This window comes from Wolffia australiana, chromosome 5 (genome assembly GCF_029677425.1).
Source record: "Wolffia australiana isolate 7733 chromosome 5, ASM2967742v1".
Classification (NCBI taxonomy): domain Eukaryota; kingdom Viridiplantae; phylum Streptophyta; class Magnoliopsida; order Alismatales; family Araceae; genus Wolffia; species Wolffia australiana.
In genome coordinates this window covers 6,465,574-6,480,131 of record NC_135839.1, presented here as the reverse complement: position 1 = coordinate 6,480,131, position 14,558 = coordinate 6,465,574, and the positions used below count along the sequence as shown (strand labels likewise).

At 39.5% G+C, this 14,558-nt stretch overlaps 1 protein-coding gene across 1 annotated transcript; it reads left to right on the top strand.

Annotated features, from left to right (window-relative positions):
* The first annotated feature begins 962 nt into the window (after positions 1 to 962).
* On the top strand, positions 963 to 13,314 carry SEX1 (Pyruvate phosphate dikinase, PEP/pyruvate binding domain-containing protein). Its single transcript, XM_078574890.1, has 33 exons — positions 963 to 1,689; positions 2,601 to 2,642; positions 2,718 to 2,827; positions 2,921 to 2,999; positions 3,086 to 3,177; positions 3,248 to 3,401; positions 3,544 to 3,756; positions 3,902 to 4,240; positions 4,321 to 4,428; positions 4,544 to 4,642; positions 4,734 to 4,868; positions 4,937 to 5,025; positions 5,153 to 5,287; positions 5,643 to 5,805; positions 5,916 to 6,005; positions 6,467 to 6,652; positions 7,132 to 7,194; positions 7,334 to 7,396; positions 7,483 to 7,542; positions 7,721 to 7,873; positions 7,989 to 8,072; positions 8,158 to 8,334; positions 8,424 to 8,530; positions 8,611 to 8,824; positions 8,908 to 9,011; positions 9,417 to 9,552; positions 9,640 to 9,765; positions 10,160 to 10,270; positions 10,696 to 10,794; positions 11,616 to 11,789; positions 11,866 to 11,958; positions 12,033 to 12,148; positions 12,873 to 13,314. The coding sequence occupies exons 1-33, from the start codon at positions 1,438 to 1,440 to the stop codon at positions 13,075 to 13,077; spliced, it is 4,371 nt and encodes a 1,456-aa protein (XP_078431016.1). The 5' UTR covers positions 963 to 1,437; the 3' UTR covers positions 13,078 to 13,314.
* Positions 13,315 to 14,558: the final 1,244 nt, after the last annotated feature.

The following is a 14,558-nucleotide window of genomic DNA, read 5'->3' as shown; positions in this document are numbered from 1 at the left end:
CTGTAGAAAAATAAACAGTAAGCATTCTGTCCATCCATCCATTGATCCATTGTTCCGTTGATCCATCCATCCATCGATCCGTCGACCCGTTGATCCATTGATACATCCATCCATCGATCCATCGATCCGTCGATCCATCCAATCATCCTTGATTCGTCGATTGATCAATCTATCGATCCGTCGATCCATTGATCCATCAATCCATCGATCATTCGATCCAACGATCTGTCGATCCATCCATCCATCCATCCATCCATCCATTGGTCTGTCGATCCATCCATCCATCCATTGATTTGTCAATCCATCCGTCCATTGATCTGTCGATCCATCCATCCATCCATCCATCCATCCATTGATTTGTCGATCCATCCGTCGATTGATCTGTCGATCCATCCATCTGTCCATCCACCCATTGATCAATCCATCAATCCATCCATCCATCCATCCATCCATCCACCCATTGATCTATCCATCAATCCATCCATCCATCCACCCATTGATCTATCCATCAATTCATCCATCCATCCACCCATTGATCTATCTATCCATTCATCCACCCATTGATCCATCCATCCATCCATCCACCCATCCATCCACCCATTGATCCACCCATTGATCCATCCATCCACCCATTGATCCATCCATCCATCCATCCACCCATCCATCCACCCATTGATCCACCCATTGATCCATCCATCCACCCATTGATCCATCCATCCATCCATCCATCCATCCATAAGAGTAGAATATTGACCTGGTTGAAGCAGACTTCAGCTGTTAACTGCGAGCATAGATGAAAGAAACGCGAGGGCGACGTCGCCCAACACCTTTGTCTTCTCTCTCGTGCCCACTTCACCTTTCAATCACTACCCTTTGCAAATATCAACGTGTCGCCTCACGACACTTGCTCCACTATGACTGCAAATCCAAGCCACGGGACGTGACGAACCCCACTTGGCCAGATCTTTGCGTGATCGATTTCCCTTTCTCAGATTATCCAAATTTTTTTTTTCAGATCTTTCCTGAATTACCGTCGATCAAAGCCCCATCTCAGATGGGTGATCTTCCGATCAATGGCAGCTTCTATAAATGAAGAGATTCTCGAGCAGCGATCTCGGGGGACCTACCCGGGAAGGAATCTTGCAGTTTTTTCGATTGCCCGTTGATCTTTTCGAGCAAAGTTTGGTTCTTTAAAGGTTATTTAATCATGGGTTTTAGATATTGATCACGCCCCTGCGTTCCTATCTATATTTCTATATCCGAGCAGCGGAATTCGACGGTGAGGACAGCGCCAGATCGCGTGCCCAGCGGCTTTCCCGGCTCGGTTGAAATCGCGATCGACCGAAGAATCTATCTTCTTCTCTCCGATTTAGCGAGAATTGATCGAGAAAGAGGGGAAGATCGTTGCTTCTTGTTCGATTTTCAGAGTTCTGAAGCATGGCGGGGGCATTGGGGCATCAATGCTTGGCTCCCAAAACTCTTATTCATTCTAGCAAATCGGAGGGGGGGCGATCGGGCCAAATTTCTTGCGAATTGTCGAATCAAACCCGTCGCAGTAAATGGAAGCCGCTTGCTTCAACTGATTTCCTTGGAATGAGATTTCATTTGGGTAGAAAATCGTCTCTGGGGAGACGGAATCGAGATGGCGCTTCTATTCCTTGCGCCGTGTTAGCTACTGATAGCCCCGAGGTAGGAATTTCTAGATTCTTGAGATTCAGCTGATTTTGATTCAATTTGTTATCGCTTCTTCTGTTGCAAATTACTTGATGATTCTGGTCAGTGTATTATATCCCATTTTTCTAGAAACCAGGACAAAGTTTAATTTTCTTTCACCAAACTGGTTGGCATTCGTTGTTTATGCTAATAATAATGCTCCCGGTGTAATTATCTCGTAGTTTTTCGGCCACCAGCTCATAGTTTTTACCGAATTCGAAATTCCCAATGAGAAGACTTAGATTCTAGAAGGTAGCATGTTGTTTAGCTAGGAGACTTGAATTTCACTGTTCTATCCGGTGTTATTATCTTATATTTTTTCTGTTACCACATCGTCATTTTCAGAAATGAAAATCAGGATGTTGTTTTTTATCCGTCGATTATGTTTATCATTATCCTGATAATAATTTTTTTTATTATCGATGGTAAGTTATTTATGAATTGTATGATGCTATCAGGCGTATTATCATTTTTTTTAAGCCACTACCTTGTATAATTAGCGTACATTACGTACGAGAAATGTTAGATTCTAGAAGGTGGTTTGTTGTTTCTTAAACAGAATAATTGCCCTTTTTTTCTATGAATTTAGTGCTTAAATAAGAATAATTATCTTATGATCTTTTTAATTGTACTCCGAGGGTCATTCAACGGCGAGTCGGAAATAATAGCTGACCGACTTTCATTGTATTTAATGATGAGATCAACTTAATGATTTCCACTCTCCATCTCATAATATTCTGAGCAGTTTTTATTTTTAACCATATTCTCTGTTCAGATAATATAAAAAGTGATGCATTCTTCAAGTTAAATCATACTGTGACAGTCATTTTAACAAGTTTCTGGGTTCAGAACTGGTAAACACCTAATATCTTTTTTTTTTGGATCAGCTGGTAGAGAAATTCAACCTAGATGGGAATGCTCAACTTCAGGTAATTAAGCTTTATGCTCTAAATTCATATTTGTTCATTCAAAACTAATTGCCTTCCACTATTAATATTTCAAAGGTAACCATTGGAAGATCAGGCCCAAATTCCCCTCTTCAAGTAAATATTCAGGTTACAAATACCAGTGGCTCCCTGGTTCTTCATTGGGGCTTGATAAGGAAGAAAAATAAGTACGATCATTTCTTTTATTAAAAAAAAAGAATATTTTTCTTTTCATCTTATTTTTTCTCCTTATTTTCTATTATCTGCTTTTTTTTATTAAGTGGATGGACGCTTCCTTCTCATCGCCCGCATGGAACATACATCTATGAAAACCAAGCACTTCGGACTTCCTTCGATAAGGTGGGGTAGAAATTTATTCTAATTAATTAGGGAAATCGTATTTTCATTCCAGTTGTTGGCCTAACTTGGAGCTTCTACTTTGTTAGACCGGACATTACTCTTCTTTGACTCTAGAGATCAATACTCGCGATGCAGAAGCTGTGGAATTTCTAATCATTGATGAAACCAATAATAAATGGTTAGTTCATTCCAATTTTATGTCTTTCTGGCGCATGAAAAATAAAATAATTCATAATTTCCCCTGGCAGGTTAAAAAATAATGGGCAAAACTTCAGAATCCAGCTTCCCTCATTGGGTGATGTGGCATCCTCGGCCACTCTTCCAGAAGATCTAGTGCAGACTTATGCATATCTAAGGTGGGAAAGGAAGGGAAAACAACAGTATTCGCCGGTTCAAGAGAAGGTTGGTATTTACTATTTTCTAGAAATCAGAAAACTCATCTTGCGTTTTCCAAACTGCTTAAATGACTTGATAATGAAAACGAAAATTTGTTTTTCTATCTTAAGTATTTTTAATAAATCATTTTTTTCTAATGCAAGTGCAGGAGGAATACGAAGCCGCCCGCAGTGAGTTGCTTCAAGAAATTTCTAGAGGCACTACGGTAGAGAAGCTTCGAGAAAAACTGACAAAGAAAACACAGAATTCCAGTGAAATCTTAACTTCAGAAAAGAATTTACCCGATGAGCTTGTGCAAGTGCAAGCATATATTCGATGGGAGAAAGCCGGAAAACCTTCTTACAATGAAGAAAAACAACTTGTAAGTTAACCTTAATTGAAGGATGAACCTTTTTTTATCATCATTGACTTTAATTTTCTTGTTTGAGGAAGATGGAGTTTGAGGAACCTTTTTTTATTAATTTACAACCTTAATTTACAACCTTTTTTATCATTTGATTAATCAGATGGAGTTTGAGGAAGCGAGAAAGGAACTCCTGAGCGAGCTTAGTAAAGGTGTGGGCCTTGAGGATTTGAAAAAGAAGATAATGAAGGGTAATATTCAATCTAAAGTCTCGAAGCAGCTAAAAACGAAGAAATATTTCAGTGTTCAAAGAATTCAGCGAAAGAAAAGGGATGTTTCCCAGCTCATCAAGAAACACGACATTGGAATTTCAAAACACATTACTCCTCGGAAACCTAGAGAGCCGACTGCTTTAGAAATTTTCTCTGGATCTAAAGAGGAGGAAGAAGGTAGTCAGGTTTGGTTCAAGAAGTTCTTCAAGCTGGAAAACAAGGACCTTCTGGTAATTTTTTTTGTTTTCTCTCCTCTTCACTACTATATCAGGTTTACATTTGGTAGTAAATTTTTATTCTGGTTCTTTAGGTTCTTGTTACCAAGGCTTCTGGAAAGACGATGGTTTATATCGCGACAGATCGTGAAGGGCCCCTTGTTCTTCATTGGGGTGTTTCAAAGAAACCAAGGGAGTGGATGGTGATTATTACTCTCATTTTCCTTTTTCTTCTTATTGCATTGCCTAGAGAAAATTATTTTAAGTTCTTGCATCGTATTTTTCTGAAATATTGACCCTTAATTGTTTTCTATAAAGCTGCCTCCATTGAGCATGCAACCCCCTAGTTCTTCAGCTCTTGAAAATTCTTGTGATACTCCATTTGTGAATAACTCCTCGTCCGGTTCATTTTACCAGGTAAGTATAGGATTCTATGAATCGTTCCTAGTGTTTTTGAACTTCCACTCAGAAATTAGGCTGATATATTTTTTTTGTCTTTTCTCACTAGACTGTTGAAATTGCCATTGAGGGAGACGAATACGTCGGATTACCATTCGTGCTGCATTCCGACGGATACTGGATGAAGAACAGTGGGTCAGATTTTTATGTTGATTTCAGCCAATCATCAGTGAAGCTGAAGAAGGTAAATAACACCCAAAGTCCTTGTATTAAAACTGTATTCTGACCTTCTTTTGCAATGCGTGCATTAAGGAAATCGGAGACGGGAAGGGCACCGCAAGGGACTTACTAGAAGATATAGCTGGGCTGGAAAGTGAAGCAGAACGATCACTGATGCACAGGTATTTCTTAACTTTCTAATGCTAATTATAACAGATTGATTCTCTTCGTGAAAGGGCTCATCTTTGCCAATATTTCCCTTTTTGGATCATCTGGTATGTAAGCTGAATTTTGAACTAATTTTTGCAGATTCAATGTCACAGCTGATCTTGTGGGGTCTATGGGAGATCCAGGAGAATTGGGTCTTGCAGGGATTCTGGTTTGGATGAGGTTCATGGCTACAAGACAGCTTACCTGGAATAAGAACTACAATGTGAAACCGCGGTACTGATTTTCCCTCATATTCAATTCTTTTTAATTATTTTCTCAAGATGATGAACACTCCTAAAAACTTGTCCGTTTGGAGTAGGGGTATTATTGTAGTTTTTCTTAGGGTTCCTATCCCAATATAAGGTTAGGGAATCCTCTTGTTTAATGGAGTTTGATTTTGTGACTTTTCACTGACCATCCATGCTCTTCTCTCCCTTCCTGCTCTATCCTCTCTTCCTTCTTTGGCCATGGGCTTCAATAGTGTCTTTGAACATCTGATATGATTCTTTGTCACGATTGTCAAATTTTTCGCACTTAAATTACAAATAGTTGATTATACTTATTTGGAAAATGTTATTTGATATGCCAGTGAGATTAGTAAAGCCCAGGATAGGCTTACGAGCTTGCTTGAAGATATCTACAAAGCTCATCCTCAATACGGAGAATTAATCAGGATGATCTTGAGCACAGTGGGTCGAGGAGGTGAAGGAGACGTAGGGCAACGCATCCGAGATGAAATCTTGGTCATACAGGTAAATGCGATGAAGATTGGATCCTTTTTTCTTTATCAAGAATAGTCACAAAGTTTATTTTTTTTTGAGTTTATTCATAGAAATTTCTTGATTTACTTTGCTTATTACAGAGAAATAATGATTGCAAAGGTGGGATGATGGAGGAATGGCACCAGAAGCTGCATAACAACACCAGCCCTGATGATGTTGTGATCTGCCAGGTGCATGAAATTAAGACTATAGGTCAAACATTTTAATAGTGATGATTAATGTTTTGTCAAACTTCATAGAGAAGGGGAGAGCGTGTGAGCAAGAGAATAAAACATGGAAACCAAATTATTAAACTAGAAGTTTCCCTAGGCTTATATAGGGATAGTCAGCTTAAGAAAGAGCAATTTTAATAATACCATGGCTTCAGACTGGTTTCATCAGTTACCCACCACTTAACCCTCTCTCTATAAGCAAAAAAGAGAATAGAGCATTGAGACAGGAGGAAGGAATTCATCTTCATCAACCACGCCAGGAGTTGGACAGTTGATGAAGAATAAATCAAACTCCATTAAGTTACAAGGCTTTCTAAACTTATAAAAGGTATAGGAACCATAAGTCTGGGAAAGAATGATAATACCCCTACTTATAACAGGTTCCATAAGTTGCTCACACATTCACCCTCTCTTTGTAGGCTCTGATTGATTATATCAATGCCGACTTTGATGTAAGTGTGTACTGGAAGACGTTGGAGTCAAACGGCATCAACAAGGCGCGCTTGCTGAGCTACGACAGGGCCATCCACTCTGAACCAAACTTCAGGCCTGATCAGAGGGAGGGCCTTCTGCGCGATCTTGGGAACTATTTGAGGACTTTGAAGGTACGGCTCTACATGAAATGCGCCTACATACAAGATTTATACAGTGCTATTTCATAAATCTATTTTAGGGTTTAAGAATGTCGCGGGATCACTTGAATTTAATCAAAACTAATGTCCATGATTTAACCTTCATCACCCTATCTCAAGAATAGAGCAAGTGAGGATAGGGCCTTCCACATGATCTTGGGAACCATGTGAGAGCTTTGAAGGTTTGGTACCTCATTAAATACATTGTCCCATTTGATACACAAATTTACAGTTCACGAGTATTGTTGGATCAACAATTTTTTTTTTTTGTAATAACAAAAATAATATATATGACTGAAACTCAATCACTCTTATTTCAAGAATGGGGCAAAGCTAGGGCCTTTTGCCAGATCTTGGGACCACATAAAAATTTCTCAAATGCAAGAAATAGATGGGAAACTAGAGACAACAATTTATAGCAATAATCTTTCTGATGAAGTTTTCAATTCCAGGCAGTTCATTCAGGTGCAGATCTTGAATCATCCATTGCAACTTGCATGGGATACAAAGTGGAGGTAGCCCCCCAGCCACCACCACGCATATTTTTTCTGAATAATTTTCTATACTTATTAATCCCTTTAGTTCAAGTGCAGATACTTTTTATTCTAGTTTTTTCTCAAAAATTTGACTACTGATGAAATCTGTTTCATCCAGGGCGAAGGCTTCATGGTAGGCGTGCAAGTGAATCCCATTGAAGGCATTCCATCCGAACTTCCGGTAAATAAATACTGAAGAAGATTTTAACATGCATTTGTTAAAATAAAAATCATTCGGACATGAAAGATATTGAACTTTTCTGACAGGAAATCCTTCAACATGTTCTGGAGCATATAGAGGACAAGAATGTGGAACCATTGCTAGAGGTTACATTTGCTTTCTTTTTCATGGATTACCCTTCTTTTTTCTAAGTGAAGATCACATCAATTTCTAAAAAAATTACACTCAGAATTGTAAATATTGATATTTAATAAGGAGGCCAAAGTAGACATTAATTACCTGATGATGAGTGATCCGGCTAAATAAATTGCCACAATAATCCAGGCTTTGCTGGAGGCAAGAGAAGAGCTTCGGCCTCTTCTCCTTGGGTCCCACAATCGGTTGAAGGATCTTCTTTTCCTGGATCTCGCTTTGGACTCAGCTGTAAGGACAGCCATTGAAAGGGGTTATGAGGAATTAAACACCGCAAAAACCGAGGTATCTCTACAATGCAACCTTTTGCCTTACATTAATGTTCACTCGTCCTCAATCTTTCAAAAAATTATGCTCATATCCACATTTTCTCCATTTGTTTTTGGGGGGGGGGACGCAGAAAATCATGAACTATATCACACTAGTCGTGGAAAATCTTGCTCTCTCATCCGACAACAATGAAGACATCATTTACTGCTTAAAGGTGATTCATAAGATTCTCATGATAAGTCCATTTAACTTATTAAAAATTGAATAATTTAATCTTTCTTCCATGCTGCAATTTCAAGGGATGGCATCATGCACTGGAGAAGGCAAGAAACAATGATGGAGACTGGGCGTTATATGCGAAATCATTCCTTGATAGGACAAGACTTGCACTGGCAAGCAAGGCAGAGCATTACCAACATGTTCTTCAGCCATCTGCTGTGTATCTGGGCTCCCTCCTCGGCATTGAGGACTGGGCTGTACGTTGCAAATATTTCTCACTTATTTTTGGAAACTTAGTCAGACGTCCACTATGAAGCTTGTAATCACATAAATTTCAACTCAACAGGTGAATATATTCACTGAAGAAATCATCCGTGCTGGATCGGCAGCCTCACTTTCCTTGCTGTTGAATAGGCTCGACCCTGTTCTTCGAAAAGTGGCTAACCTTGGAAGGTTAAAAAAACTTGTGTTTTCTAAAATTCATCAAATAGGTAAATCTGCAGACTTGCGCTTACCTGGCTTTGCTTCTCCAGTTGGCAGGTCATCAGCCCAGTTGAGGTTACTGGGTATGTCGTAGTCATTGATGAACTTCTTGCCGTCCAAAATAAATCCTACAGTCAACCCACCATACTGGTGGCCAAGAGCGTTAAAGGTGAGGAAGAAATCCCAGATGGCGCCGTAGCTGTGTTGACCCCAGACATGCCGGACGTTCTTTCGCACGTTTCTGTCAGAGCAAGGAATGGAAAGGTTAGAAGCCTCTTTCATAATAATGCAATTCATTAGAATGTTTTATCATGAACCTCTCTTCATTCTCTTTGTTTTTTTTTCAGGTTTGTTTCGCCACATGTTTTGACCCCAATGTTCTGAGTGATCTCCAACAGAAAGACGGCAAGTTGTTGCAACTAAAGCCCACAGCAGCCGATGTAATTTATAGGCAAGTGTCTTATGTTTTCTTTTCTTGGGCAAGCTCGTCCAGTAAGGTTCGCCACCTTGATGACAATTACAGGTTGTCATTGTCACCGTAATTCATCTGTGCCAGAATGATGATGATGAGGCAATCATCGTCGCTCGTCCCTGACTAGGATGATGATGCAAATTAGTCAGTATCATTCTAGTTGCTATCTTACGATTGCTCTTTCTGTCCCTCTATCTAATGATGCGAGATTCTCTGTCCATCTTCTCCATATCTCTCTATATCTTTAGTCCACTCACAATCTTGCCATCATCATCCAGTTTTCACTTGATGACGATGACAGCTTTCTCCTGGGACGGCAAACATTATTCTTCATGAATAAGTTTGTATCCTTTTTCATATTTTCTGGTATTTGCATGGTTCCAGAGAGGTAAATAAGAGTGAACTTGCTGGGAGAAGCGCAAATGGGATGGAGGAGCAGCCATCTGTGCCTATATCGCTGACCAGGAAGCAGTTCAATGGAAGATATGCTATATCTGCCGATGAGTTCAACAGTGACATGGTTTGCCCATATCATAATAATTAGCTATAACAACTAAAATGCAAGACGGAATATTAATTTTTGGAATTGGCTTCACTCATTTGACAGGTTGGAGCGAAATCGCGCAACATTTCATATCTTCGCGGAAAGGTACCTTCATGGGTGGGCATTCCGACCTCAGTCGCCCTTCCTTTTGGAGTATTTGAAGAAGTCCTGGAAGAGGAATCCAACAAGGTTACTTTCTCTCTCTCAAGCTCTCAGTCTCTCTCTCACTTGAACAATCTCTTTCAAGCTCTCATTGTCGCTCTCTACTCTCTCTCTCTCTGTCTCCTCTCTCTCTTCTCACTTGCACTCTATCAAGTTCCCAGTCGATGTCGCACACCTCAAACTCTCTCTCTCTCAAGCTCTCATTCTCTATCATTCTTTCTTCTCATACTTTCTTCACACTCTCTGTTTCAAAGTGTCATTCACTATCACTCTTTCTTCTCATTTCCGCCCTCTCTCTATCTCTTCACATACTCTCTCAAGCTCTCTCTCTCTCTCTCTCTGAACTGTGTTATTTTGTTTCACTCCATTAACCTCCACGGACATACAATTCAGAATCATAGTACCTCATCCATCTTTCCAGGAAGTGGCTGACGAACTGCAGAACCTGAAAACAGAGTTGAACGAAGGAGATTTCAGCAAGCTGGGGGACATTCGGCAGACAGTTTTAAAGCTTAATGCTCCCCCTCAGCTGGTACAATTTTTATCCACCACCAATAACACATTCCAAGTTGTTGGCTTGAGAAAGCTATAATACAACCAGAGTTACCCCTGCATTTTTTCAACTGCACTACCACTGTCACTGTTTTGTGCGATGTTTCACCTTGAGTTTTCTCATGCATTTAACCCCCTAGCTATGTGGATCGGTATCTGACATCAATATACCGCTGGGTCAACACTGACCCAAGTTTCATGAGCGTGTTTCCCTCCAAAAGATTCCGACTATAGCTCAAAACTAGTAACTACTAAAGTAAATTTTTCAAAAAGTGTTGAAATATATATATTTTTAAAAAGCAACTACTGATGTATATAAATAAAAAAAATTAGCCTGACTCATTCAAACGTACTTGAGTTGCATTTCTTAACTGTAACCAACCAATGATGATCGCACTCTTCCAGATTAATGAGCTCAAACAGAAGATGGAGGAGTCAGGTATGCCATGGCCTGGAAATGAAGGTGAAGAGAGATGGCAGCAGGCGTGGCTGGCCATAAAAAAGGTGAAGCTTTTCTCTTCTTTGTGGTAAAATTGATATGAGGATCGACACATTGTGGTTACTGTTTGCTGTCCCTGGGAATTCGTCTTTGTTATCCAGAAATCATCATCTTCATCGTCATCGTTATACTAGTTATAGAGATAACGATGATGATCATATCGCCATATCCAAGCTCAGATGAATGACGAGGACAATGCCAATTCATCATCTTGAGCAAGGATGAAAAGTTTGCGGCAGCAGGCCAAGGAGAACATTCTTCTCTCCTCTGTCATTGTCTTTGTCCTCAACATTGTCTAAAGCTAGAATGCCGATTTTACTCGTCACCATCCTAATTGATTTTGATGACACATTTGCCGTCATCTTAGTCATCCTGGCACAGATGAATAAGGAGGACAATGACGGCTCATCACTGCCATCTCGAACACGGATGAGAAGCTTTGAACACAAAGGCGTGGAGTGGATTCATCCATTCGCCATCATTGTCATTGTCTACTGATAAGATGACAATGATGATGATGATTTTAGTCATATTCATCCAAATTGCGAAGGAGGAAAACTTTGCCATAATCATATTCATTCTGGCACTAATCGAACAAGGATGAGAAGCTTGCAGCGTTGGGCCATGGAGGGGATTCATCCCCCCATCATGATAACCATCATCTGCTGCTAAGATGATGACGAAAATTTCACCATAATCAAATAGTCACAGATGAATGACTATGAACGCCTTTGTCATTGTCATCCGGTCACATAAGAATGACGAAGACAATGACAACTCATCATCACCCAAAACAATGAACTCTAATTATGACTTACCGATCCAGGTGTGGGCTTCAAAGTGGAATGAGAGGGCATACTTCAGCACGCGGAAGGTGAAGCTTGATCATGACTACCTCTCCATGGCCGTTCTTGTCCAAGAAATTGTCAGCGCAGACTACGCATTTGTCATCCACACCATAAACCCTTCCTCTGGGGACTCGACAGAGATTTATACAGAGGTATCTTGTTTGGCTGATCATCCTTCTTACAAGACAACTCTCCTGTTTGCTTCAACTTCAGCTGTGCTATGTATAGGTTGTCAAAGGGCTAGGAGAAACCCTTGTTGGGGCTTACCCAGGACGCGCCTTAAGCTTCATCTGCAAAAAAAATGATATTGGCTCTCCAAAGGTTAGAAATTTTGATGACTAAATTGTGGTGGAAATTTGATTAATATGAACCGCATTCTGCGGTTTTCTTTACAGTTGTTGGGGTACCCGAGCAAACCAGTTGGGCTGTTCATTCGACGGTCTATTATCTTCAGATCTGATTCCAACGGTGAAGACTTGGAGGGTTACGCAGGCGCAGGTCTCTACGACAGGTCAGTAAAGATTATTAACAGCCGAGCATTTTCCTTCGCAGAAAGAATTAACAGTCGAGTATAAGGATAAGATGAAATTGCAGCAGTAGCAGAAAAAAAACATGATCATAATTTTCTTGCTCAGTTCTCTACTTTCCCTTTGCCTTGCTCTTCCACAGCCATATTATTCTTTAAATTCCAGAGACTACTTCCACATTCCGCTGATGATTTCTCTGATCAATCCGAAATTCATGCTTACACACGATTTACCAAAACTTTTCGAGATTCATTATTAGACAATAAAATTCCGGCAGTACAGTTAAAAGGTAGAATATATCATTCCATCCATCCTTTCTAGCTTAATTCTCTACTTCCCCCTTCCTTGATCTTCCATACCCATATTATTCTTCAAACTCCAGAGGCAACCTCCACATTCCGCCGATGACTTCTCTGATCAATCCTACATTCATGGTTAACCCATGCTTTCCCAAAATTAATTGGAGAGTCATTATTAAGACCATAAAATTGCAGCCGCAAAGCTAAAAAACGGGAAGATTTCATTCCATCGATCATTTCCAGCCTCAATCCGCTGCTTTCCCACAGTCCAGGTTTTCCATACCCAACTTATTCTTCAATTTCCAGATACAACCTCCACATTCGAACGATGATTTCTCTAATCAATCCATAAATTCAACTTTTTGGACGTAATTAATCACTAACTTGATCAAATCCACTGCGGTTGCAGCGTACCGATGGACGAAGCCGAGAAGGTCGTGCTCGATTACTCCTCTGATCCGTTGATCACCGACGCGGGATTCCGCAAGTCGATGCTTTCCAAGATCGCCCAAGCCGGAAGCGCGATTGAAGAACTTTACGGCTCCCCGCAAGACATCGAAGGCGTTGTCAAGGATGGGAAGATCGTCGTCGTTCAAACTCGCCCCCAGATGTGAAGCTTCTTCCTCTTATTCTTCTTCTTCTTCTTCTTCTTCTTCTTCTTCTTCTTCTTCTTCCTCTTCTTTTCCAGAGAGAAATATTGATCAAGAAATGAACTCTTGATTAAGTCTTGGTCGCTATTTATATAGTGCACCGGCGAGGGAAAGTGAAAAAAAAATGTGAATAAATTCAGCCCACCGAATTTTGAGAGAACTACCATAATAAATGCTGATCTATGAGAAAATCTTTCATCATCTGTGTATTTATTATGAGTTTCGAAGTTTTTTTTGTTGTTGAACATGAATATGAAACCATTTTCCACTCACAAGTTCCTTGCTCTTGAATAGGTTCAGTTGGTTGGATTATTGTGCATATATGGTTAAGTTGTTAGCATTTAAATGATTTTATTGAAAGTCATGTTGATATAAGAAGGAAAGCTATTATAATTTATTGTGCTTTAATGACACTTTTGACAGGAGAATAAGCATCAAACAATTTTCTAACCAGTACCTAGTTGTTGTCATGTTTCAGTTAGCTAGATTCTATACAGTTAACTTGATAGCATTGAAATGATTTTATTGAAGTCATGTTGATATGAGAAGGAAAGCGATTTTAATTTTTTGTTCTTTACTTACATTTTGGACAGGAGAGTAAGCATCAAACATTTTTCCAACTTAGTACCTAGCTGTTGTCTTATTTCAGTTGGTTAGATTCTATACGGTTAACTTGATAGCGTTAAAGTGATTTTATTGAAGCCATGTTGATATGAGAAGGAAAGCGATTTTAAGTTTTTGTTCTTTAATTACATTTTGGACAGGAGAGTAAGCATCAAACATTTTTCCAACTAAATACCTAGTTGTTGTCTTATTTCAGTTGGTTAGATTCTAAACGGTTTACTTGATAGTTGATAGCATTGAAGTGATTTTATTGAAGTCATGTTGATATGAGAAGGGAATGTATTATACTTTTTGTGCTTTTATTACACTTTGGACGGGATATGAAGTCAAACGATTTTGCTCTTCTCACTTTTTATGATTAAAAAAATCCTTAACAATCATAAGTGCTTAACATTCAAGCCTAGTGTTAGTTTGATACTATATTTCCTTAATTAGTTTCTTTTGATGTCTTATAATTCACTATTATCGTGGCTTGATAAATTTAATGATCTACTGCATGTGTAACATTGTTAAAAAATCATTTCAACTGTGAGAAGACAATAAGGCTATGACTAAACGGAGGGTCCTTGATATCCAGGTTTCCCCTTTCTTTACAAGATCTGGAATGGGTGTTGCCTATGCGATCCCAAAATGGCATAAACCCATGGCAGCATTTGTTCTGGATTTTGTTGGCAAGTGATCGACAGTGGCTCCATATGGGTGTGATTGGAGTTACAAAAAAAGAATCCAAAGTTCTCAGAATTGGGTTGGAATGATAACTGGTTTTCCCATCCTTCGGAGATTTAGGTGGGCTTCATTCATTCTATTGCGCTAGGCTCTTG